Source organism: Cherax quadricarinatus, chromosome 23, assembly GCF_038502225.1.
Source record: "Cherax quadricarinatus isolate ZL_2023a chromosome 23, ASM3850222v1, whole genome shotgun sequence".
Taxonomy (NCBI): domain Eukaryota; kingdom Metazoa; phylum Arthropoda; class Malacostraca; order Decapoda; family Parastacidae; genus Cherax; species Cherax quadricarinatus.
The window spans coordinates 16,652,253-16,677,878 of record NC_091314.1 but is presented as its reverse complement, the minus strand read 5'-3'; the positions used below and the strand labels follow the sequence as shown (position 1 = coordinate 16,677,878).

General features: G+C 50.0%; 1 protein-coding gene across 6 annotated transcripts in view; it reads right to left on the bottom strand.

Moving 5' to 3' along the window:
- The window catches only part of LOC128685574 (uncharacterized), a 172,689-nt gene that overhangs the window by 90,146 nt on the left and 56,917 nt on the right, over positions 1-25,626 (bottom strand). For all 6 annotated transcript variants that reach the window (XR_011392358.1, XM_070087986.1, XM_070087982.1 and 3 more), the window contains exon 2: positions 18,453-23,205. Coding sequence is in view for 5 of the 6 variants with exons in the window: in XM_070087986.1 (XP_069944087.1) it covers positions 18,453-23,205 (4,753 nt within the window). In the remaining variant the exon portion in view is untranslated. The remainder of the gene's footprint in view (positions 1-18,452; positions 23,206-25,626) is intronic.

Genomic DNA, 25,626 nt, shown 5'->3' with positions numbered 1-25,626 from the left:
ATGTTAATTTAAAATAATGATGACAATGATGACAATAGCAGCCATTATCATTTCGTGACTCGACTCTCTTGAATTCCATTTTTTTGCCATTACCATTAATTTACTTTTATATTCACTCTGTACATCACACCCACACACCAACCTCCCTCTCTCTCTTCCCCCTTACCCACATCACACCCACACACCAACCTCTCTCTCTCTCTCCCCCCCTACCCACATCACACCCACACACCAACCTCCCTCCCTCCCCCCCCCTACCCACATCACACTCACACCAACCTCCTCTCTCCCCCCTCCCCTACCCATCAACCCACACACAACCAATCCTCTCTCTCCCCTCCCACCCACATCACACCCACCCACACCAACCTCCCTCCCTCCTCTCCCCCCTACCCACATCACACTCACACACCAACCTCTCTCTCTCCCCTACCCACATCACACCCACACACCAACCTCTCTCTCTCTCTCTCCCCTACCCACATCACCCACCCACACACCTCCTCCCTCCTCTCCCCTACCCACATCACACCCACCACACCAACCTCTCTCTCTCTCTCTCCCCTACCCACATCACACCCACACACCAACCTCCCCTCTCCTCTCTCTCTCCCCCCTACCCACATCACACCCACACACCAACCCTCCTCTCTCTCTCCCCTACCCACCCACATCACACTCCACACAACAACTCTCTCTCTCTCCCCTACCCACATCACACTCACACACCAACCTCTCTCTCTCTCCCCTCCCCTACCCACATCACACCCACACACCAACCCTCCTCCCTCTCTCTCCCCCTACCCACATCACACCCACACACCAACCTCCTCTCTCTCCCCTACCCACATCACACTCACACACCAACCAACCTCTCTCCCCTACTCCCACATCACACACACACCACCTCCTCCTCTCTCCCCCTACCCACATCACACTCACACACCAATCCTCTCCCTCTCTCCCCCTACCCACATCACACCCACACACCAACCTCTCTCTCCCCCTCCCCTACATCACACCCACACACCAACCTCCCTCTCTCTCCCCTCCCCTACCCACATCACACCCACACACCAACCTCCCTCTCTCTCTCTCCCCTACCCACATCACCCACCCACACCAACCTCCTCTCTCTCTCCCCACACACACCCACACACCACCCAACCTCCCTCTCCCTCCCCCTACCCACATCACACCCACACACCAATCTCCTCTCCCCTACCCACATCACACCCACACACCAACCTCCTCTCTCCCCCTCCCCACCCATATCACACCCACACACCTCTCCCTCTCTCTACCCCCACATCACACCCACACACCAACCAATCCTCCTCTCTCCCCTACCCACATCACACCCACACACCAACCTCCCTCTCTCTCCCCTACCCACACACCCACACACCAACCTCCCCTCTCTCTCCCTCTCCCCTACCCACATCACACTCACACCAACCTCCTCTCTCTCTCCCCCTACCCACATCACACCCACACACCAATCCTCCTCTCTCCCCTACCCACATCACACCCACACACCAACCTCCTCTCTCTCCCCTACCCATCACACCCACACCCACCTCCAATCCTCTCTCTCCCCCCTACCCACCCATCACACCCACACACCAACCTCCTCTCTCTCCCCTACCCTCCCATCACACCACCCACACCAACCAACCTCCCTCTCTCTCCCCCACCCACATCACACCCACACACCAACCTCCCTCTCTCTCTCTCTCCCCACACATCCACACCCACCAACTCTCTCTCCCCTACCCACATCACACACACCAACCCTCTCTCTCTCTCCCCTACCCACATCACACCCACACACCAACCCTCTCTCTCTCCCTCCCCTACCCACATCACACCTCACACACCAACCTCCCTCTCTCTCCCCTACCCACATCACACCCACACAACAACCTCCTTCTCTCTCTCCCCACCCCCTCCCACATCACACCCACACCACCAACCTCTCTCCCCCTACCCCCCCCACATCACTCACACACCAACCTCCCTCTCTCTCCCCCTCCCCCACCCACATCACACACACCAACCCTCCTCTCTCCCCTACCCCACATCACACCTCACACACCAACCTCCCTCTCTCTCTCCCCCCTACCCACATCACACTCACACAACAACCTCCTCTCTCTCCCCTACCCACATCACACTCACACCACCAACTCTCTCTCCCCCTACCCACATCACACACCAACCTCCCTCTCTCCCTACCCACATCACACTCACACACCAACCTCCCTCTCTCCCCTCCCCTCCCCACCCATCACACACACACCAACCTCCCTCTCTCTCTCCCCTACCCACATCACACTCACACACCAATCCTCCTCTCTCTCTCCCCTACCCACATCACACCCACACACCAACCTCCCCTCTCTCTCCCCTACCCACATCACACACACCAACCTCCCTCTCTCTCTCCCCCCCCTACCCACATCACACGCACACACCTACCTCCCTCTCTCTCTCCCCCCCCACCCACATCACACCCACACACCAACCTCCCTCTCTCTCTCTCTCCCCCCCCTACCCACATCACACCCACACACCAACCTCCCTCTCTCTCTCTCTTCCCCCCTACCCACATCACACCCACACACCAACCTCCCTCTCTCTCTCTCTCCCCCCTACCCACATCACACTCACACACCAACCTCCCTCTCTCTCTCCCCCCCCTACCCACATCACACCCACACACCAACCTCCCTCTCTCTCTCCCCCCCCTACCCACATCACACTCACACACCAACTTCCCTCTCTCTCTCCCCCCCCTACCCACATCACACCCACACACCAACCTCCCTCTCTCTCTCTCTCCCCCCCTACCCACATCACACCCACACACCACACTCTCTCGCTCCCCCCCCCTACCCACATCGCACTCACACACCAACCTCCCTCTCTCTCTCCCCCCCTACCCACATCACACCCACACACCAACCTCCCTCTCTCTCTCTCCCTCCCCTACCCACATCACACCCACACACCAACCTCCCTCTCTCTCTCTCCCCCCCTACCCACATCACACCCACACACCAACCTCCCTCTCTCTCTCTCCCCCCCTACCCACATCACACCCACACACCAACCTCCCTCTCTCTCCCCCCCTACCCACATCACACCCACACACCAACCTCCCTCTCTCTCTCTCCCCCCCTACCCACATCACACCCACACACCAACCTCTCTCCCTCCTCCCCCCCCTACCCACATCGCACTCATACACCAACCTCTCTCTCTCCCCCCCTACCCACATCACACCCACACACCAACCTCTCCCTCTCTCTCTCTCCCCCCCCTACCCACATCACACTCACACACCAACCTCTCTCTCTCTCCCCCCCCTACCCACATCACACCCACACACCAACCTCCCTCTCTCTCTCTCCCCCCCTACCCACATCACACTCACACACCAACCTCTCTCTCTCTCTCTCCCCCCCTACCCACATCACACCCACACACCAACCTCCCTCTCTCTCTCTCCCCCCCCTACCCACATCACACCCACACACCAACCTCCCTCTCTCTCTCCCCCCCCTACCCACATCACACCAACCTCCCTCTCTCTCTCTCCCCCCCCCCCCTACCCACATCACACCCACACACCAACCTCCCTCTCTCTCTCTCTCTCTCCCCCCCCCTACCCACATCACACCCACACACCAACCTCCATCTCTCTCTCCCGCCCCTACCCACATCACACCCACACACCAACCTCCCTCTCTCTCCCCCCCCACCCACATCACACCCACACACCAACCTCCCTCTCTCTCTCTCCCCCCCCTACCCACATCACACCCACACACCAACCTCCCTCTCTCTCCCCCCCCCTACCCACATCACACCCACACACCAACCTCCCTCTCTCTCTCTCCCCCCCCTACCCACATCACACCCAAACACCAACCTCTCTCTCTCTCCCCCCCCTACCCACATCACACCCACACACCAACCTCTCTCTCTCTCTCTCCCCCCCAACCCACATCACACACACCAACCTCCCTCTCTCTCTCCCCCCCCCCCCACATCACACCCACACACCAACCTCCTTCTCTCTCTCTCCCCCCCCTACCCACATCACACCCACACACCAACCTCTCTCTCTCTCCCCCCTACCCACATCACACCCACACACCAACCTCCCTCTCTCTCTCCCCCCCTACCCACATCACACTCACACACCAACCTCCCTCTCTCTCTCTCCCCCCCTACCCACATCACACTCACACACCAACCTCCCTCTCTCTCTCCCCCCCCACCCACATCACACTCACACACCAACCTCCCTCTCTCTCCCCCCCTACCCACATCACACCCACACACCAACCTCCCTCTCTCCCCCCCTACCCACATCACACCCACACACCAACCTCCCTCTCTCTCTCCCCCCCCCTACCCACATCACACCCACACACCAACCACCCTCTCTCTCTCTCTCTCCCCCCCTACCCACATCACACTCACACACCAACCTCCCTCTCTCTCTCCCCCCCTACCCACATCACACCCACACACCAACCTCCCTCTCTCTCTCCCCCCCCTACCCACATCACACCCACACACCAACCTCCCTCTCTCTCTCCCCCCCTACCCACATCACACTCATACACCAACCTCCCTCTCTCTCTCTCCCCCCCCTACCCACATAACACCCACACACCAACCTCCCTCTCTCTCTCTCTCCCCCCCTACCCACATCACACCCACACACCAACCTCCCTCTCTCTCTCTCCCCCCCCCTACCCATATCACACTCACACACCAACCTCCCTCTCTCTCTCCCCCCTACCCACATCACACCCACACACCAACCTCCCTCTCTCTCTCTCCCCCCCCTACCCACATCACACCCACACACCAACCTCCCTCTCTCTCTCTCCCCCCGCTACCCACATAACACCCACACACCAACCTCCCTCTCTCTCTCTCTCCCCCCCTACCCACATCACACCCACACACCAACCTCCCTCTCTCTCCCCGCCTACCCACATTACACCCACACACCAACCTCCCTCTCTCTCTCTCCCCCCCCTACCCACATCACACCCACACACCAACCTCTCTCCCTCTCTCTCCCCCCCCTACCCACATCACACTCATACACCAACCTCTCTCTCTCCCCCCCCCTACCCACATCACACCAACACACCAACCTCTCTCTCTCTCCCCCCCTACCTACATCACACTCACACACCAACCTCTCTCTCTCCCCCCCCCTACCCACATCACACCCACACACCAACCTCCCTCTCTCTCTCTCCCCCCCTTCCCACATCACACTCACACACCAACCTCTCTCTCTCTCTCGCCCCCCCTACCCACATCACACCCACACACCAACCTCCCTCTCTCTCTCTCCCCCCCCTACCCACATCACACCCACACACCAACCTCCCTCTCTCTCTCCCCCCCTACCCACATCACACCCACACACCAACCTCCCTCTCTCTCTCGCCCCCCCCCCCCTACCCACATCACACCCACACACCAACCTCCCTCTCTCTCTCTCTCTCTCTCCCCCCCTACCCACATCACACCCACACACCAACCTCCATCTCTCTCTCCCCCCCTACCCACATCACACCCACACACCAACCTCCCTCTCTCTCTCTCCCCCCCCCTACCCACATCACACCCACACACCAACCTCCCTCTCTCTCTCTCCCCCCCCTACCCACAGCACACCCACACACCAACCTCCCTCTCTCTCCCCCCCTACCCACATCACACCCACACACCAACCTCCCTCTCTCTCTCTCCCCCCCCTACCCACATCACACCCACACACTAACCTCCCTCTCTCTCCCCCCCCTACCCACATCACACCCACACACCAACCTCCCTCTCTCTCTCTCCCCCCCTACCCACATCACACCCACACACCAACCTCCCTCTCTCCCCCCCCCCACATCACACCCACACACAACCTCCCTCTCTCTCTCCCCCCCCTACCCACATCACACCCACACACCAACCTCCCTCTCTCTCTCTCCCCCTACCCACATCACACCCACACACCAACCTCCCTCTCTCTCTCTCCCCCCCCTACCCACATCACACCCACACACCAACCTCCCTCTCTCTCTCTCCCCCCCCTACCCCCATCACACCCACACACCAACCTCCCCTCTCTCTCTCCCCCCCCTACCCACACACCAACCTCTCTCTCTCTCTCTCTCTCTCCCCTACCCACATCACACCCACACACCAACCTCCCTCTCTCTCTCTCCCCCCCCTACCCACATCACACCCACACACCAACCTCCCTCTCTCTCCCCCCCTACCCACATCACACCCACACACCAACCTCCCTCTCTCTCTCTCCCCCCCCTACCCACATCACACCCACACACCAACCTCCCTCTCTCTCTCTCCCGCCCCTACCCACATCACACCCATACACCAACCTCCCTCTCTCTCTCTCCCCCCCTACCCACATCACACCCACACACCAACCTCCCTGTCTCTCTCTCCCCCCCTACCCACATCACACCCACACACCAACCTCCCTCTCTCTCTCCCCCCCCTACCCACATCACACCCACACACCAACCTCTCTCTCTCTCTCCCCCCTACCCACATCACACCCACACACCAACCTCCCTCTCTCTCTCTCCCCCCCTACCCACATCACACCCACACACCAACCTCCCTCTCTCTCTCCCCCCCCTACCCACATCACACCCACACACCAACCTCTCTCTCTCCCCCCCAACCCACATCACACCCCCACACCAACCTCCCTCTCTCCCCCCCCCCTACCCACATCACACCCACACACCAACCTCACTCTCTCTCTCTCTCTCCCCCCCTACCCACATCACACCAATACACCAACCTCTCTCTCTCTCTCTCCCCCCCCCTACCCACATCACACCCACACACCAACCTCCCTCTCTCTCTCTCCCCCCCTACCCACATCACACCCACACACCAACCTCCCTCTCTCTCTCTCCCCCCCCCTACCCACATCACACCCATACACCAACCTCTCTCTCCCCCCCCCCCTACCCACATCACACCCATACACCAACCTCTCTCTCTCTCTCTCTCCCCCTACCCACATCACACCCACACACCAACCTCCCTCTCTCTCTCTCCCCCCCCTACCCACATCACACCCATACACAAACCTCTCTCTCTCTCTCTCCCCCCCCTACCCACATCACACCCAAACACCAACCTCTCTGTCTCTCTCTCCCCCCCCTACCCACAACACACCCACACACCAACCTCCCTCTCTCTCTCTCCCCCCCTACCCACATCACACGTATACACCAACCTCTCTCTCTCTCTCTCTCCCCCCCCTACCCACATCACACCCACACACCAACCTCTCTCTCTTTCCCCCCGCCCTACCCACATCACACCCACACACAAACCTCTCTCTCTCTCTCCCCCCCCTACCCACATCACACCCACACACAAACCACCCTCTCTCTCTCTCACCCCCCTACCCACATCACACACCAACCTCTCTCTCTCTCTCTCCCCCCTACCCACATCACACCCACACACCAACCTCTCTCTCTCTCTCGCCCCCCCCCTAACCACATCACACCCACACACCAACCTCTCTCTCTCTCCCCCCCACTAACCACATCACACCCACACACCAACCTCTCTCTCTCTCTCCCCCCCTACCCACATCACACCCATACACCAACCTCTCTCTCTCCCCCCCTACCCACACACCAACCTCCCTCTCTCCCCCCCTACCCACATCACACCCATACACCAACCTCTCTCTCTCTCTCTCTCTCCCCCTACCCACATCACACCCACACACCAACCTCCCTCTCTCTCTCTCCCCCCCTACCCACATCACACCCACACACCAACCTCTCTCTCTCTCTCTCCCCCCCCTACCCACATCACACCCACACACCAACCTCCCTCTCTCTCTCTCCCCCCCTACCCACATCACGCACACACACCAACCTCTCTCTCTCTCTCTCCCCCCCCTACCCACATCACACCCATACACCAACCTCTCTCTCTCTCTCCCCCCCTACCCACATCACACCTATACACCAACCTCTCTCTCTCTCTCTCTCCCCCCCCTACCCACATCACACCCATACACCAACCTCTCTCTCTCTCTCTCTCTCTCTCTCTCTCTCCCCTACCCACATCACACCCATACACCAACCTCTCTCTCTCTCTCCCCCCTACCCACATCACACCCACACACCAACCTCTCTCCCCCCCCCCTACCCACATCACACCCATACACCAACCTCTCTCTCTCTCTCCTCCCCCTACCCACATCACACCCATACACCAACCTCTCTCTCTCTCCCCCCCCCTACCCACATCACACCCATACACCAACCTCTCTCTCTCTCTCTCCCCCCCCTACCCACATCACACCCAGACACCAACCTCTCTCTCTCCCCCCCCTACCCACATCACACCCACACACCAACCTCTCTCTCTCTCTCTCCCCCCCTACCCACATCACACCCATACACCAACCTCTCTCTCTCTCTCTCCCCCCCCTACCCACATCACACCCACACACCAACCTCTCTCTCTCCCCCCCTACCCACATCACACCCATACACCATCCTCTCTCTCTCTCCCCCCCCCTACCCACATCACACCCATACACCAACCTCTCTCTCTCTCCCCCCCCCTACCCACATCACACCCATACACCAACCTCTCTCTCTCCCCCCCTACCCACATCACACACCAACCTCTCTCTCTCTCCCCCCCCTACCCACATCACACCCATACACCAACCTCTCTCTCTCTCTCTCCCCCCCCCCCTACCCACATCACACCCACACACCAACCTCTCTCTCTCTCTCTCCCCCCCTAACCATATCACAACCATACACCAACCTCTCTCTCTCTCCCCCCCCTACCCACATCACACCAACCTCTCTCTCTCTCTCTCCCCCCCCCCTACCCACATCACACCCACACACCAACCTCTCTCTCTCTCCCCCCCTACCCACATCACACCCATACACCAACCTCTCTCTCTCTCTACCCCCCACCCACATGAGCACACATACGTGGGCATGTGCACACACACACACACATACACAATATGCAAGGAAGCTGAGGTGAGGTTTGTACTCAAGGGAAACAGAAATAACAAGAAAGCCATGACGAACCCTTGGTTCATCCAAAGGTGTAGAGGCCAAAACTAAGTATGCTAGAGAATGGAAGAAGTATAGAAGGCAAAGGACCCAGAAGGACACAAGTGTAACTAATGTGACATTTTATTGTGGCAATGTTTCGCTCTCCAGGAGCTTTGTCAAGTCGTTACAAAGAATTCCTGGACACAGAGGGTATATATATAGGCTTGGAGTGAGATGTAATACTAGTGGTTGCGGCGGCGGCAGTGGCGGCGGCGGCGGCGGCAGCGGCGGCGGCGGCGGCAGCGGCGGCGGCAGCGGCAGCGGCAGCGGCAGCGGCAGCGGCAGCGGCAGCGGCAGCGGCAGCGGCAGCGGCAGCAGCAGCAGCAGCAGCAGCAGCAGCAGCAGCAGCAGCAGCACAATATGGTAGAACAATTAACTTGCACATGAGTAAAAGGATATAAAAGCTATTACTTGGGTAGCATGAAAATAGGTTAGACAAATATTTTTATTGGAGGTTGAATTAGAGAAGGCCTGTTTCAGTGTTCATCCTCTGTAATGTGCTTGTGTAGTATTAGCAGGAGAGACTATGTGATGGCAGGGATTACACTATACCCTGTGGAGGCTGCAACAGGATTTATGTAGGTGAAACAGCAAGAAACCTCGAAACCCGCCTCAATGAACACATTTATGTATGTAGGAACAATAACTTGAACAACGCCTACATACAACTCAGAAATTCCACCAATCATCTCATGAAATTCAGGGACGTCCGATTAGTGATCAAAGAAACTAATTTCTGCAGGTGCAAGTGCCTTGAATTAGCACTAATCACAGTTTCTAATACAATTAAACAAAACATAAGCAGCTTCACCATCTCTGAAGTCTCAGCAAGAATTCTCCTGAAAACAGTAAACCCTGCCATCACATAGTCTCTCCTGCTAATACTACACAAGCACGTTACAGAGGATGAACACTGAAACAGGCCTCCTCTAATCCAACCTCCAATAGAAATATTTGTCTAACCTACTTTCAAGCTACCCAATAGCTTTTACATCCTTTTACTTGTGTTCTACCATATTGTATTATTACTACTACTACACTAAAACTGACCTATGATGCTTTTCAGCGTAAAAATTTGACCCCCGACGTATGTTGAAAAACTCGACCTACAGCATTTGTCTGGTACGTGTCCACATGCCTGTCCACCTGAGTGCGTCTCAGCTGGCCTGCCTTCAGTTAGTGTGCCAATGATTACAAGCCAGAGCAGTCGCTCTCAAGCATACATTCGGAATACAGTGGACCCCCGCATAACGATCACCTCCGAATGCGACCAATTATGTAAGTGTATTTATGTAAGTGCGTTTGTACGTGTATGTTTGGGGGTCTGAAATGGACTAATCTACTTCACAATATTCCTTATGGGAACAAATTCGGTCAGTACTGGTACCTGAACATACTTCTGGATTGAAAAAATATCGTTAACCGGGGGTCCACTGTATTTTGTATTATTCCAGAGTTTTTAGTGCTTCTAACTGCTAAATAAGCCACCATGAGCCCAAAGAAAGCTTCTAGTGCCAACCCTGTGGTAAAAAGGGTGAGAAATATTATTGAAATACTATCATACCATGGTCAGCTGCTGCTGCTGCTGTAGCACCATTGTTGGTGTGGCTTATCGAGACTACCGAGAAACAATTAACCCCAGAGAGTTAGCCACCCAGGATAACCCAAAAAAGTCAGTGTGTCATCGAGGACTGTCTAACTTATTTCTATTGGGGTCCTTAATCTTGTCTCCCAGGATGCAACCCACACCAGTCGACTAACACCCAGGTGAACAGGAAACAATGCCTGGAACTAGTGCTCATATTGGTGAATTTAAAGCCAGCAAAGGTTGGTTTGAGAGATTTAAGAATTGTAGTGGCATACACAGTGTGATAAGACCTGTTATGGAAGAAAATGCCAAACAGGACCTACAGTACTCAGGAGGAAAAGGCACTCCCAGGACACAGTCTCTCATCAGTCATTGCTGCAGCTTCAATGAAGGTGTCATTTATTCTTCATTTAGTAGAGTAGAAAATGTATATTTAATGTGGTAAAAAAAAAAATTTTTCATACTTTTGGGTGTCTTGCACGGATTAATTTGATTTCCATTATTTCTTATGGGAAAAATTAATTCAAACTACGATCATTTCATCTCACGATGGGCTCTCAGGAACGGATTAATATCGCAGGTCGGGGGACCACTATATATACCCTCTGTGTCCATGTATTGTTTGTAACGGCTTGACAAAGCTCCTAGAGAGCGAAACGTTGCCACAATAAAATGTCACATTAGTTGTACTTGTGTCCTTTTACTTTACATATTGTCGGTAATTCTACCAACGTATATACAGAAATGAATATGCAGAGGTAAGACGAGAGGCCCAACGACAATACAAAAATGACATAGCAGTGAAAGTCAAATCTGACCCAAAGCTGTTGTACAGCCACATCGTAAGGAAAACAACAGTCATGGAATAGGTAATCAGGCTGAGGAAGGAAGGAGGGAAGCTCACAAGTAATGACTGCAGATATGTGAGGAGCTCAACAGAAGATTCAAAGAAGTGATCACTGAGAAGACAGAAGGGACTCCAGAAAGATGGAGAGGTGGGGTACACCATCAAGTGTTGGACACAGTACATACAACCGAGGAAGAAGTGAAGAGGCTGCTAAGGGAGCTAGATACCTCAAAGGCGATGGGGCCAGATAACATCTCTCCATGGGTCCTGAGAGAGGAAGCAGAGGCACTGGCACTATGTGTACCATTAACAACAATCTTCAACACATCTATTGAAATAGGACGACTACCTGAAGTATGGAAGACAGCAAATGTAGTCCCAATTTAAAAAAAAAAAAAAGACAGACATGAAGCAATAAACTACAGACCAATATTGCTGACATGTATAGTATGCAAAGTCATGGAGATTATCAGGAGAAGAGTGGTGGAGCACCTAGAAAGGAATGAGCTTATTAACGACAGCCAGCACAGTTTCAGGGACAGGAAATCCTGAGTCACAGACCTATTGGAGTTCTATGACAGGGTGACAGCAGTAAGACAAGAGACAGAGGGGTGGGTAGATTGCATTTTCTTGAACTGTAAAAAGGCACTTCACAAAGTTCCACACAAGAGATTAGTGCAAAAGCTGGAGGACCAGGCAGGGATAACAGGGAAGGCACTGCAATGGCTCAGGGAATACCTGTCAGGAAGACAACAGTGAGTCATGTATGTGGCGATGTGTCAGAGTGGGCGCCTGTGATGAGCGGGTTCCACAGGGGTCAGTCCTAGGACCAGTGCTGTTTCTGGTATTTGTGAATGACATGACAGAAGGAATGGACTCCAAAGCATCCCTATTTGCAGATGATGTGAGGTTGATGAGAATTCAATTGGATGAGGACCAGGCAGAACTACAAAGAAATCTGGACAGGCTGCAGGCCTGGTCCACCAATTGGCTCCCGGAGTTCAACTCCACCAAGTGCAAAGTCATGAAGATTGGGGAAGGGCAAAGAAGACCGCATACAGAGTACAGTGTAGGGGGGGGGGCAGAGTCTACAAAACTCACTCAAGAAAAAGGCTCTTAGGGTGAATATAACACCAGGCACATCTCCTGAGGCGCACATCAACCAAATAACTGCTGCAGCTTATGGGCGCCTAGCAAATCTAAGAACAGCATTCTGACATCTTAATAAGGAATCGTTCAGGACCCTGTACACTGTGTACTTTAGGCCCATATTAGAGTAGGCAGCACATGTTTGGAATGCACACCTAGCCAAGCACATAAGGAAACCAGAGAAAGTGCAAAGGTTTGCAGCAAGACTAGTCCCGGAGGTAAGGGGTATGTCCTACGAGGAGAGGCAAAGGGAAATCGACCTGATGACACTGGAGGGCAGGATAGGGGGGATATTTACCTGGAGTTTACCTGGAGAGAGTTCCGGGGGGTCAACGCCCCCGCGGCCCGGTCTGTGACCAGGCCTCATATAAAATACCGAGAGGAATCGACAAGTTGGACAGAAACAGGATGTTCCACAGCTGGGACACAGAAACAAGGGGTCACAGTTGGAAGCTGAAGACTCAGATGAATCACAGGGATGTTAGGAAGTATTTCTTCAGTCACAGAGTTGTCTGGAAGTGGAACAGTCTGGGAAGTGATGTAGTGGAGGCAAAATGATGGACTACGTGACAAAATGCAAGGATGCAGTGGAGAGGTTTGTTCCCAACAGCAACAGAAATATGTAATGGGAAGACCAGAACAAGCCCTTGGTTTGCCCAAAGGTGAAGGAAGGCAAAAACTAAGTGTGCTAGAGAATAGAAAAAGTAGAGAAGACAGACCCAGGAAAATAAAGAGATTAGTTTAAGAGCCAGAAACGAGTATGCACAGATAAGGTGGGAGGCCCAGTGACTACAAAAATGATGTTGCATTGAAAGTCAAGTCTGACCCTAAGCTGTTGTATAGCCACATCAGGAGGAAGACAACAATCAAGGACCAGGTAATCAGGCTGAGGAAGGAAGGTGGGGAGCTCACATGAAATGACCAAGAAGTATGTGAGGAGCTCAACATGAGATTTAAGAAAGCATTTACAGTGGAGACAGAAAGGACTCTGGGAAGTCAAAATAGGGAGGTACACCAACAATACACACAATACAACGACGAGATGAAGAAGCTGCTGAGTGAACTTCATACCTCAATGGTGTTGGGACCGGAAAACATCTTTCCACGAGTCCTTAGAGAGGGAGCAGAGATGCTTTTGTGTGCCACTAACAACAATTTTCAACAAATCCATTGAAAATGGGCAATTACCTGAGGTATGGAAGATGGCAAATGTAGTCCCCATTTTTAAGAAAGGAGACAGACATAAGGCACTAAACTACAGACCTGTGTCACTGATGTGTATAGAATGCAAAGTCATGGAAATTATCAGGAGGAGTGTAGTGAAGCATCTAGAATGGAACAAGCTCATTAACAACAACCAGCACAGATTCAGGGAAAGAAAATTCTGTGTCATGAACCTACTGAGTTTTATGACAAGGTAACGGAAGTAAGACATGAGAGAGAGGGGAGGGTAGAGTGCATTTTCTTGGACTGAAAAAGGCCTTTGACACAGTTCCTCACAAGAGACTGGTGAAAAAGCTGGAGGACCAGGCATGCATAACAGGAAGGGCACTGCAATGGATCAGGGAATACCTGACAGGGAGGCAACAATGAGTCATGGTATGTGACGAGGTGTCAGAGTGGGCACCTGTGACGAGCAAGGTTCCACAGAGGTCAGTCCTAGAACCAGTGCTGTTTTTGGTATATGTGAATGACATGACGGAAGGGATAGACTCAGATGTGTCCCTGTTTGCAGACAATGTGAAATTAATGAGGAGAATTAAATCAGATGAGGATCAGGCAGGACTACAAAGAGACCTGGACAGGCTGCAAGCCTGGTCCAGCAACTGGCTCCTTAAATTTAATCTCACCAAATGCAGTCATGAAGATCGGGGAAGGGCAAAAAAGACCATAGACAGAGAACAGGCTAAGTGGCCAAAGACTGCAAACCTAAGTGAAGGAAAAGTATATTGAGGTGAGTATCATACTGAGCACATCTCCTGAGGCGCACATCAAGTGGATAACTGCTGCAGCATATGGGCGCCTGGCAAACCTGAGAAGAGCATTCCGATACCTCAGTAAGGAATCGTTCAAGACTCTGTACCCGGTGTACATCAGGCCCATACTGGAGTATGCAGCACCAGTTTTGGAATCCACACCTGGTCAAGCACGTCAAGAAATTTGGGAAAGTGCAAAGGTTTGCAACAAGACCAGTTCTTAGGGAAACTGGCCTGAGGACACTGGAGGACAGAAGGGTTCGGGAAGACATGATAACGACATACAAAATACTGCAAGGAATTGACATAGTGGACAGAGACAGGATGTTTCAGAGATGGGACACAGAAATAAGGGGTCACAATTAGAAGTTGAAGACTGAGATGAGTCAAAGAGATGTTAGGAAGTATTTCTTTAGTCATAGAGTTGTCAGGAAGTGGAACAGTCCGGCAAGTGACGTAGGAGGCAGGAACCATACATAGTTTTAAGACGAGGTATGATAAAGCTCATGGAGCAGGGAGAAAGAGAACCCAGTAGCAATCTGTGAAGAGACGGGACCATGAGCTATGACTCAACCCCTGCAACCACAAATAAGTGAGTACACCAACCTCAATTTCTCCACCCCCCCACTCCACACACGCACCTCACTATCTCTTCATCCCCCCACCCATACACACAGAAGAGAAAGCCTAATCTGGCCCAAAGTTGTTACAGCCACATCAGAAGGAAAACAGCAGTCAAGGACCAGGTAATCAGGCAGAGGAAGGAAGGAGGGAAGATCACAAGAAACGACTGAGAAGTATGTGAGGAGCTCAACACAAGATTCAAAGAAGTTTTCACGGAGGAGACAGAAGGGACTCCAGCAAGATGGAGAGGTGGGGTACACCAAGTGTTGGACACAATACATACAACTGAGGAAGAATTGAAGAGGCTGCAAAGTGAGCTAGATACCTCAAAGGTGATGGGGCTGGATAACATCTCTCCATAGGTCCTGAGAGAGGGAGCAGAGGTGCTATGTCTACTACTAACAACAATATTCAATACATCTATCGAAACAGGGTGACTACCTGAGGTATAGAAGACAGCAAATATAGTCCCAATTTTTAAAAAAGGAGACAGACATAAAGCATTAAACTTCAGACCAGTGTCACTGACATGTACAGTATGCAGAGTCATGGACAAAATTATCAGGAGAAGAGTGGTGGAGCACCCAGAGAAGAATGAGCTTATCAATGACAACCAGCATAGTTTCAGGGATGGGAAATCCTGTGTAACAAACCTACTGGAGTTCTTTGATAGGGTGACAGCAGTAAGAAGAGAGAGAGAGAGAGAGAGAGAGAGAGAGAGAGAGAGAGAGAGAGAGAGAGAGAGAGAGAGAGAGAGAGAGAGAGGAGAGAGAGAGAGAGAGAGAGAGAGAGAGAGAGGAGGAGAGAGAGAGAGAGGAGAGAGGAGAGAGAGAGAGAGAGAGAGAGAGAGAGAGAGAGAGGAGAGAGAGAGAGAGGAGAGAGAGAGAGAGAGAGAGAGAGAGGAGAGAGAGAGAGAGGAGAGAGGAGAGAGAGAGAGAGGAGAGAGAGAGAGAGAGGAGAGAGAGAGAGAGGAGAGAGAGAGAGAGAGAGAGAGAGAGAGAGAGAGAGAGAGAGAGAGAGAGAGAGAGAGAGAGGAGAGAGAGAGAGAGAGAGGAGAGAGAGAGAGAGAGAGAGAGAGAGAGAGAGAGAGAGAGAGAGAGAGAGAGAGAGAGAGAGAGAGAGAGAGAGAGAGAGAGAGAGAGAGAGAGAGAGAGAGAGAGAGAGAGAGAGAGAGAGAGAGAGAGAGAGAGAGAGAGAGAGAGAGAGAGGTGGGAAGATTGCATTTTCTTGGACTACAAGAAGGCTTTTGACACACCTCCACACAAGAGATTAGTGCAAAAGCTGAAGGACCAGGTAGGTATAACAGGGAAGCCACTGCATTGGATCAGGGAATACCTGTTGGGAAGACATCAGCGAGTCATGGTATGTGACGAGGTGTCAGAGTGGGCATCTGTGACGAGTGGGGTTCCAGAGGTCAGTCCTAGGACCAGTGCTGTTTCTGGTATATGTGAATGACATGACAGAAGGGATAGACTCAGAAGTGTCCCTGTTTGAAGATGATGTGAAGTTAATGAGAAGAATTCAATCAGAAGAGTACCAGGCAGTACTACGAAGGTATCTGGACAGGCTGCAGGCCTTGTCCAGAAACTGGTTCCTGGAATTCAACCCCACTAAGTGAAGTCATAAAGATTGAGGAAGGGCAAAGAAGACCACAGACAGAGTACAGTCTAGAGGACCGAGTACAGTCTAGGGGACCAGAGACTAGAAACCTCACTGAAGGAAAAGGATCTTGGGGTGAGTATAACAACGGGCACATCTGAAGCGCAAATCAACCAAATAACTGTTGCAGCATACAGGCGCCTAGCAAACCTAAGAATAGCACTCCAACATCTCAATAAGGAATTATTCAGAACCCTGTACACTGAGTACATCAGGCCTATATTAGAGCATGCAGCACCAGTTTGGAACCCACACCTAGCCAAACACACCAAAAAATTAGAGAAAGTGCAAAGATTCGCAACAAGACTAGTCTCGGGGCTAAGGGGCATGTCTTACGAGGAGAGGTTAAAAGAAATCAACCTGACAACACTGGAGGACAGGAGAGATGGGAGATATGACAATGACATAAAATACTGAGAGGAATCGACCTGGTGGACAGAGACAGGATGTTCCAGAGATGGGACACAGCAACAAGAGGTCACAATTGGAAGTTGAAGACTCAGATGAATCACAGGGATGTTAGGAAGTACAGTGGACCCCCGGATAACGATCAGCTCCCAACTCGACCAATTATGTAAGTTTATTTTTGTAAGTGCTTTTGTAGGTGTATTTTTAGGGGTCTGAAATGGACTAATCTAATTCACAATATTTCTTATGGGAACAAATTCGGTCTATAACGGCACCCAAACAGACTTCTGGATTGAAATAATATCGTTATGCGGGGGTCCACTGTACAGTGGTACCTCAGGATACAAACCTAATTTGTTCCAGAAGGCTGTTCGAGTGCTGATCTGTTTGAGTACCGAACAAATTTGTTCCCATAAGGAATAATGTAAAGTAGATTAATCCATTTCAGACCCCAAAAAATACACTTACAAAAGCACTTACATAATTGTTCAAGTCCATATCCCGAGGTACCACTGTATTTCTTCAGTCACAGAGTTGTCAGGAAGTGGAATAGTCTGGGAAGTGGAATAGTCTGGGAAGTGGTGTAGTAGAGGCAGGATCCATACATAGCTTTAAGAAAAGGTATGATAAAGCTCAGAGCATGAAGAGTGACCTAGTAGTGACCAGTGAAGAGGTGGGGGCCCAGGAGCTATGACTCGACCCCTGCAACCACAACTAGGTGAGTACACACACACACACCAACCTCACTATCTCCCCCTCATCCAACCACCCACATACACACTGTAACACTGAACTCTTCTACATAGTTATTTTTCTTCTTTGCCAGAATGGCCATCTATTTCCAACAGGTCTGAGACCTGTACTTGATGCTTTCACTGTATTTACACCGTTTTCTAAACACACTTAATACACGTGGTCAAGACACACTTGTATACACAGTATTATTGTAATTTATGACTCCATCCCAATAAACTAAATAACAATGGGTTAATTATTATATACAATAAAATAGTTACCTTTAAGGAGAAGTTTCTGGCGTAATTTTTTGGCCTCTAGGGCAGCGGCTCTTGAGGTTGGTGTGGCAGGCCGATCAACTGAATTAATAGAATTAATCTTGAGAGTATCTTTTACTTTTTCCTTTGTTTTGTCCCGTGACCTCAAATTGTGGTCAGTCGCTCCACTGGAATCACTCAAATCCTCCAACTTAGTTTTCTTAGATATCTCATTTTCACTATCAGACTTACGTTTCAAGTTGGGCCTCTCTCTCTTCTCACAACTCTTGAGAATTTCCTTCCTTGATTGATCTAACACTGATTCAATATCACACTCATTTTCACTCAGAAAACTTTCGGTAGTGTCTCTTCTTGAGCATCTCTCTCGAGGTGAAGTTTTGGGTGCAACTGCCTTCGGCGAGAGTTTTCTTGTCACTTCAATTTTTCCAGATTCATTTGGGATTATTCCAGATTTATTTGCAGGGGACACTACTTTCAGAGGTAAAGATGCAGCCTTACTGGGAAGTGATCCTACTTTACTGTAAGGAGATCCCGGTTTACTTGGAAGAGATCCTGGCTTATTAGAGAGGGACACTGGTTTGTTGCAAGAGGCTGCAGGTTTGGGGCAAGTGGTCACAGGTTCAGTGCAAGTGGTCGCAGATTCAGTGCAAGTGATCGAAGGGTCAGTGTAAGTAGCCATGAGTTTAGTGCAAGAGACTGTAGGTTTGGTACAAGAGGCCACAGGTTTGGGGCACATGGCTGTAGATTTAGGACAAGTGGATGCAGGTTTGTTACAAGTGGTTGTAGCTTTTGTACAAGAGGTTACAGGTTTGCTACAAGTGGCCAGAGGTTTGCTACAAGTGATCACAGATTTACTACACGTGGACACTGGTTTGCTGCAAGTAGATGCAGACTTGCTACAAGTAGATGTGGGTTTGCTGCAAGCGGACTCAGGTTTGCTGCAAGCCGATTCGGGTTTAGTGCAAGCAGACTCGGGTTTGCTGCAAGCAGACTTGGGTTTGCTGCAAACAGACTCGGGTTTGCTGCAAGCTGACTCGGGTTTGCTGCAAGCTGACTCGGGTTTGCTGCAAGCTGACTCGGGTTTGCTGCAAGCTGACTTGGGTTTGCTGCAAGCTGACTCGGGTTTGCTGCAAGCTGACTCGGGTTTGCTGCAAGCTGACTTGGGTTTGGTGCAAGCAGACTTAGGTTTGCTGCAAACAGACTCGGGTTTGCTACAGACAGATTCGGATCTGCTATGAGCAGACTCGGATCTGCTACGAGCAGGCTCAGATCTGCTACAAGCAGACTCAAATTTGCTACAAGCAGACTCAAATTTGCTACAAGCAGATTCGGGTTTGCTACAAGCAGACTCGGGTTTGCTACAAGCAGACTTGGATTTGCTAGAAGCATATTCAGATTTGCTACAAGCGGAATCAGGTTTCCTATAAGTGGGCTCAGGTTTGCTACAAGCGGGCTCAGGCTTGCTACAAGCGGGATCGGGTTTGCTACAAGTGGGATCAGGTTTGTTACAAGCGGGATCGGGTTTGCTACAAGCGGGCTCGGGTTTACTAAAAGAAGCTGACTCGGGTTTGCTACAAGCAGCTGACTCGAGTTTGCTACAAGCAGCTGACTCGCGTTTGCTACAAACAGCCGACTCGGGTTTGCTAAAAGCGGATGACTCGGGTTTGCTAAAAGCAGATGACTCGGGTTTGAAACAAGTAGCTGACTCAGGTTTGCTACAAGCAGCTGGCTCGGGTTTGCTACATGCAGCTGACTCGAGTTTGCTACAAGCAGCTGGCTCAGGTTTGCTACAAGGAGCTGACTCGGGTTTGCTACATGCAGCAGACTCGGGTTTGCTACAAGAAGACTTGGGTTTGCTACAAGCAGACTCGAGTTTACTACAAGCAGACTCGAGTTTACTACAAGCAGCAGACTTGGGTGTGCCACAAGCAGGCTCGGGTTTGCTACAAGCAGAAGACTCAGGTTTGCTACAAGTAGACTTGGGTTTGCTACAAGTAGACTTGAGTTTGCTACAAGCAGACTTGTGTTTGCTGCCAACAGACTCAGGTTTACTACAAGCAGCAGACTTGGGTTTACTACAAACAGCAGACTTGGGTTTGCTACAAGCAGGCTCGGGCTTGCTACAAGTGGACTCGGTTTTGCTACATGAAGATTCAGATTTGCTACAAACAGAAGGAGGTTTGCTACAAGCAGATTCAGGTTTGCTACAAGTGGGCTTGGGTTTGCTACAAGTGGGCTCGGGTCTGCTACAAGTAGGCTCAGGTTTGCTACAAGCAGGCTCAGGTTTGCTACAAGCAGGCTCAGGTTTGCTACAAGCAGGCTCAGGTTTGCTACAAACAGGCTCAGGTTTGCTAAAAAAGGATTCGGGTGTGCTACAAGCAAGCTCGGGTTTGCTAGAAGTGGACGGAGGTTTGCTACAAGCAGATGGAGGTTTGCTACAAGCAGACTTGGATTGACTACTAGTCGACTCGGGTTTGTTACAAGCAGACTTGGATTTGCTACAAGAGATCTCGGGTTTGCTACAAGTGGATTCGGGTTTGTCGCAAGAGGACTCAGGTTTGCCACAAGCGGACTCGGGTTTGCCGCAAGCGAACTCAGGTTTGCCGCAAGCGGACTCGGGTTTGCCGCAAGCTGACTCGGGTTTGCCGCAAGCTGACTCGGGTTTGCCGCAAGCAGACTCGGGTTTGCCGCAAGCGGACTCGGGTTTGCCACAAGCGGACTCGGGTTTGCCGCAAGCGGATTCGGGTTTGCCACAAGCGGACTCGGGTCTGCTGCAAGCGGACTCGGGTTTGCTGCAAGCAGACTCGGGTTTGCTGCAAGCGGACTCGGGTTTGCTGCAAGCGGACTCGGGTTTGCTGCAAGCGGACTCGGGTTTGCTGCAAGCGGACTCAGGTTTGCTGCAAGCGGACTCGGGTTTGCTGCAAGCGGACTCGGGTTTGCTGCAAGCGGACTCGGGTTTGCTGCAAGCGGACTCGAGTTTGCTGCAAGCGGACTCGGGTTTGCTGCAAGCGGACTCGGGTTTGCTGCAAGCGGACTCGGGTTTGCTGCAAGCGGACTCGGGTTTGCTGCAAGTGGACTCGGGTTTGCTGCAAGTGGACACGGGTTTGAAACACATGGACACGGGTTTGGAAGAAGCAGAAATTGGTTTTGAACAAGTAGAGACAAGTTTGGAACTAGTGGAGACAGGCTTGGAACAAGTGGAGACGGGTTTGGAAAAAGTGGAGACGGATTTGGAACAAGTAGAGACGGGTTTGGAACAAGTGGAGACAGGTTTATTACAAGAATATGCAGAATTTTTACAAGACTCGGGTTTGCTAGAAGTGGGCTCAGATTTGCTGGAAGTGGGATCGGGTTGGCTAGAAGTGAGTTTGGGTTTGCCAGAAGTGGGCTCACATTTGTTAGATGTGGGCTCAGGTGTTCCAGAAGTGGTCTCGGGTTTGATAGATGCAGCCTCTGATTTGGTAGAAGTGGGCTCAGGTTCGGTAGAAGTGGGTTCAGGTTTGCTTAAAATGGGTTCCGATTTGCTACACGTGGATGTGGATTTGCTGGTAGTATCCTCAGGCTTGCTGCAAGAGTCCTCAGGATCACTGCATGTGGTCTTGGGTTTGCTGCAAGTGACCTCTTGTTTGTTTCCTGTGTTCTTGGGTTTGCTGCCAGAGTCCTCGGATTTATTGCAACTGACCTCAGGTTTGCTGCTAGCAGCCTTGGGCTCAGTACAAGATGTTGCTGTGGGCTTGCTTGATGGGGCTGTGGGCTCACTAGACAGGGGAGTGGGTGTACCTGAAGGGGGTGTGGGTGTGCCTGAAGGGGGCGTGGGTGTGCCTGAAGGGGGTGTGGATGTGCTTGAAGAGGGCGTGGGTGTGCCTGACGGGGATGTGGGTGTGATTGAAGGAGGTGTGGGTGTGCCTGAAGGGGGTGTGGGTGTGCCTGAATGAGGTGTGGGTGTGCATGAAGGGGGTGTGGGTGAAGGGGGAGTGGGTGTGTCAGAAGGGGGAGTGAGTGTGCCGGAAGAGGGCGTGGGCTTGCTACTAGAAGGCTCAAACTTGCCAGAGTGGGACTCGGGCTTGCTACATAGTGATACAGATGCACTATGTGGAGACACAGGTCTGCTATATGGAGATACTGATCTGCTCTCAGTAGATGCAGGCTTCCTAGGTATCAATTTATTAGAATGAGAAATTGGTTTACTAGAACATCCAATATTATCAACAGGAGAGAGTATTTTGTCAATAGTTTCAGTACTACTATTGGATGGTGGGGAAACATTATTTCTAGAGATTTCTGTTTTACTATTTTGAGATCCAATTTTATCAGGAGAGCTGGATTTGTTACATGGCGAAAAAGCTGTACTGGGTGGAGATGAAGCTTTACTGCAAGGAGAGACACTTTTAGTTAATGAGGAGATATCTTTGTCACTAGATACAGGTTTACTGCAAGCCAAACCGGTTTTACTACTAGGAAATCCAATTTTATTGTTTGTTGATCCAGTTTTATTACATGAAGACAAAGTTTTAATTGTGGGAGATCCAGCTTTGTTTGTAAATGATATGGGAGACTTATTGCATAGAGATTCTGATTTGTTCAGGAGAGACTCAGTATTTACACATTTTTCAGATGGAGAAGGTGGCTTGGTCAGCTTGAGTGATGAGGTTTCGGATGTTTCCAATCCACACACAGTATTAGTTGAGGCTTCACTTGGCTTTCTATGCAAACTGAGACAAACCCTCCTGTCCATACGCTCCAATTTAGCCCGCAACTGAAAATAAACCAATGACAGATGTTATGGAATGATATACAACATCTGAAAAAAGTTAAATACAGTACAAGAGAGAATTAAAACTTTGAAATTATGGCTCTCTGCTTAGTTTAACCCTTTCGGGGTCAGTGCCATAATATTACGGCTTTGAAGCCAGTGTTGGTTCCATAATACTACTCCAAAATTCTAGTGGCTTCAAATCTTCTGGGAGAAAGCTGGTAGGCCTTCATATCAGAGAATGGGTCTGTGTGGTCAGTGAGCACAAAATAAACTCCTGCAACACAGTGCACAATGAGAAAAAAAAACTGTGACCGTGTTTTTGGTTTAAAACAGCGATTTTGTGGTGTATTTTCGTATGGTATTCTAGTTTCCTTTGTCTCATTTGATAGAATGGAATATATATTACAGAAAAAGAGGTGATTTTTGAATGGTTTGCCGAATAAAAGTAGCTTGAAATTGAGCTCAAAGTAGCGGAAATGTTTGATTTTTGATGTTTAAGAGTAAACAAATCACATCACGTGTCCAATACACATCAACTGGTGGGTCTAATATGCATTCACGAATGTGCTGATATTATAGTACAATTATTAAAAAATAATGCAGTAGTCTGAATAGCAGTATATCATCTACTTTTGTGTAAATAAAAATTCAAAATGGAAAGCAAATGTAATATAAGAGGGGCCTGGAGATGTGACTAATGAACAGAGAAAATGTTTTTTTAGTGCCAGGAATGTCTGCACTGTTTATTCTGACCCTTATTTTAAAATTGGACTTTCTTGAATTTTGTGTGAAATTGGCCAAATTAATAATTTCTGATCACTTTTTTGTGTATTTGAAATAGGTAAATGGGTGAGTTCTTGTATTCATTTGACAGAATAAAAGGAGTTCTAGCAAAACAGCTATAAGTCTGGACGAGTGGAACAAAGGAATTGGCCCAAAATGGGCAAAATCGCAGATGCATAAATATCATCAAGACAACTAACTTTACGATAGTGTAACATTGTAAGTTTTCCATCAAATTTCAAATTTTTCTTTTCATTACCTTTGGGAAAAGATTCTCCATCATTTCATTAGATTTTTTTTTTTTTTTAAATTTCTTCGACACTATGAGCAAGTTTGCAAGCAAGAGTCTTGACACTTAAAGGGTTAACATAAAATATGAATTCTTTCAACAATTCCATTCACATTTTTATCTACTACTCCAAAAGCTATTGGTCCCCACAGTTTGCTAGAGGTGGATCCCTGTCTAAATATGTAATAAAAATGATAATGTATGTTTATACATAAACACTATCTCTGATTCCACAGCAGGACTTTAATCTGCACATTGTATCAAAGTACATAATACTTTTCCCACTCAGATGGATCCCAGATAAGTATGGGTGTCTATTCAAAACTAAATGGTCACTCTGATACCCCAAGACACTAGGATAGTGGTAAGTTATTTTATCAAGGTGACTTCTCTTCAACTATGGCTAACACTCAAGATCTCTTCACCTCAAATGGCATTATCAACTCCAACTCGTCAACACCCACAGGTATAGCCCAGGTATGCAGTCCTCAACAACGAATTGACACCATTGATAAAATTCTACAGGAAAATAAAATGCTGAGACAGCAAAACAAAAACCTATGAAAAACTAATTAGGGACTTAGAGCGCTCTCTATTTACCCAAAATACGAAGATTAGTGACCTAAAGTGCCCACTAATGACATGAAACTCAAAGATTAGTAAACTAGACTGCAAACTGACAACCTTAGGAAACTCATCCAGACAACACACAAACCTGCAATCAACTGTAGACACAAATACTAAGCAAATAGATTCCCTCACCACCAAACTGTCAGAAGCTACACAAGAGTGGAAGTTAAACATGGAATCCCAGTGGAGTGCATGCTTCCAGTATCAAAGGAATATGACTGAACAAGACAAGCTCCTAGACTGTCATTTTAACCAGCTCTAACTTACCATCAGATACAAACCATGACAATTGCACTAACAAAGCACTTCAACTAACAAAAGATTAGATACAAATTAACATTGAAACTAGCCATATCAAGGAGGCCTGATTGCTAGGCAGGCCGGGTCAAAAGCAAAGTGCTATGTTAAGATTTAGTTCCAGTGCTGTATAAAAAAGACCTAATAAGTTCTACCATCAAGAAAAAGAGTAATGTGTATATTAATGAGTGCCTAACTAAAAAGTGACAGAACCTACTATACAGACTTCGAAAACTTAAATGTGATAACAATGTAGCAATCAAACAAGTGTTTTACACGTGATGGCATTATAATGGTAAAATTATCAGACTCGGGTTTTAGGTTTGAAATAACAAATGAACAAGAGCTAGCATATTTCCTCACAATCACTGGTTTGACTGAATACTGTTAAGCCTTATCTCAACATAATATCAACCATGTAT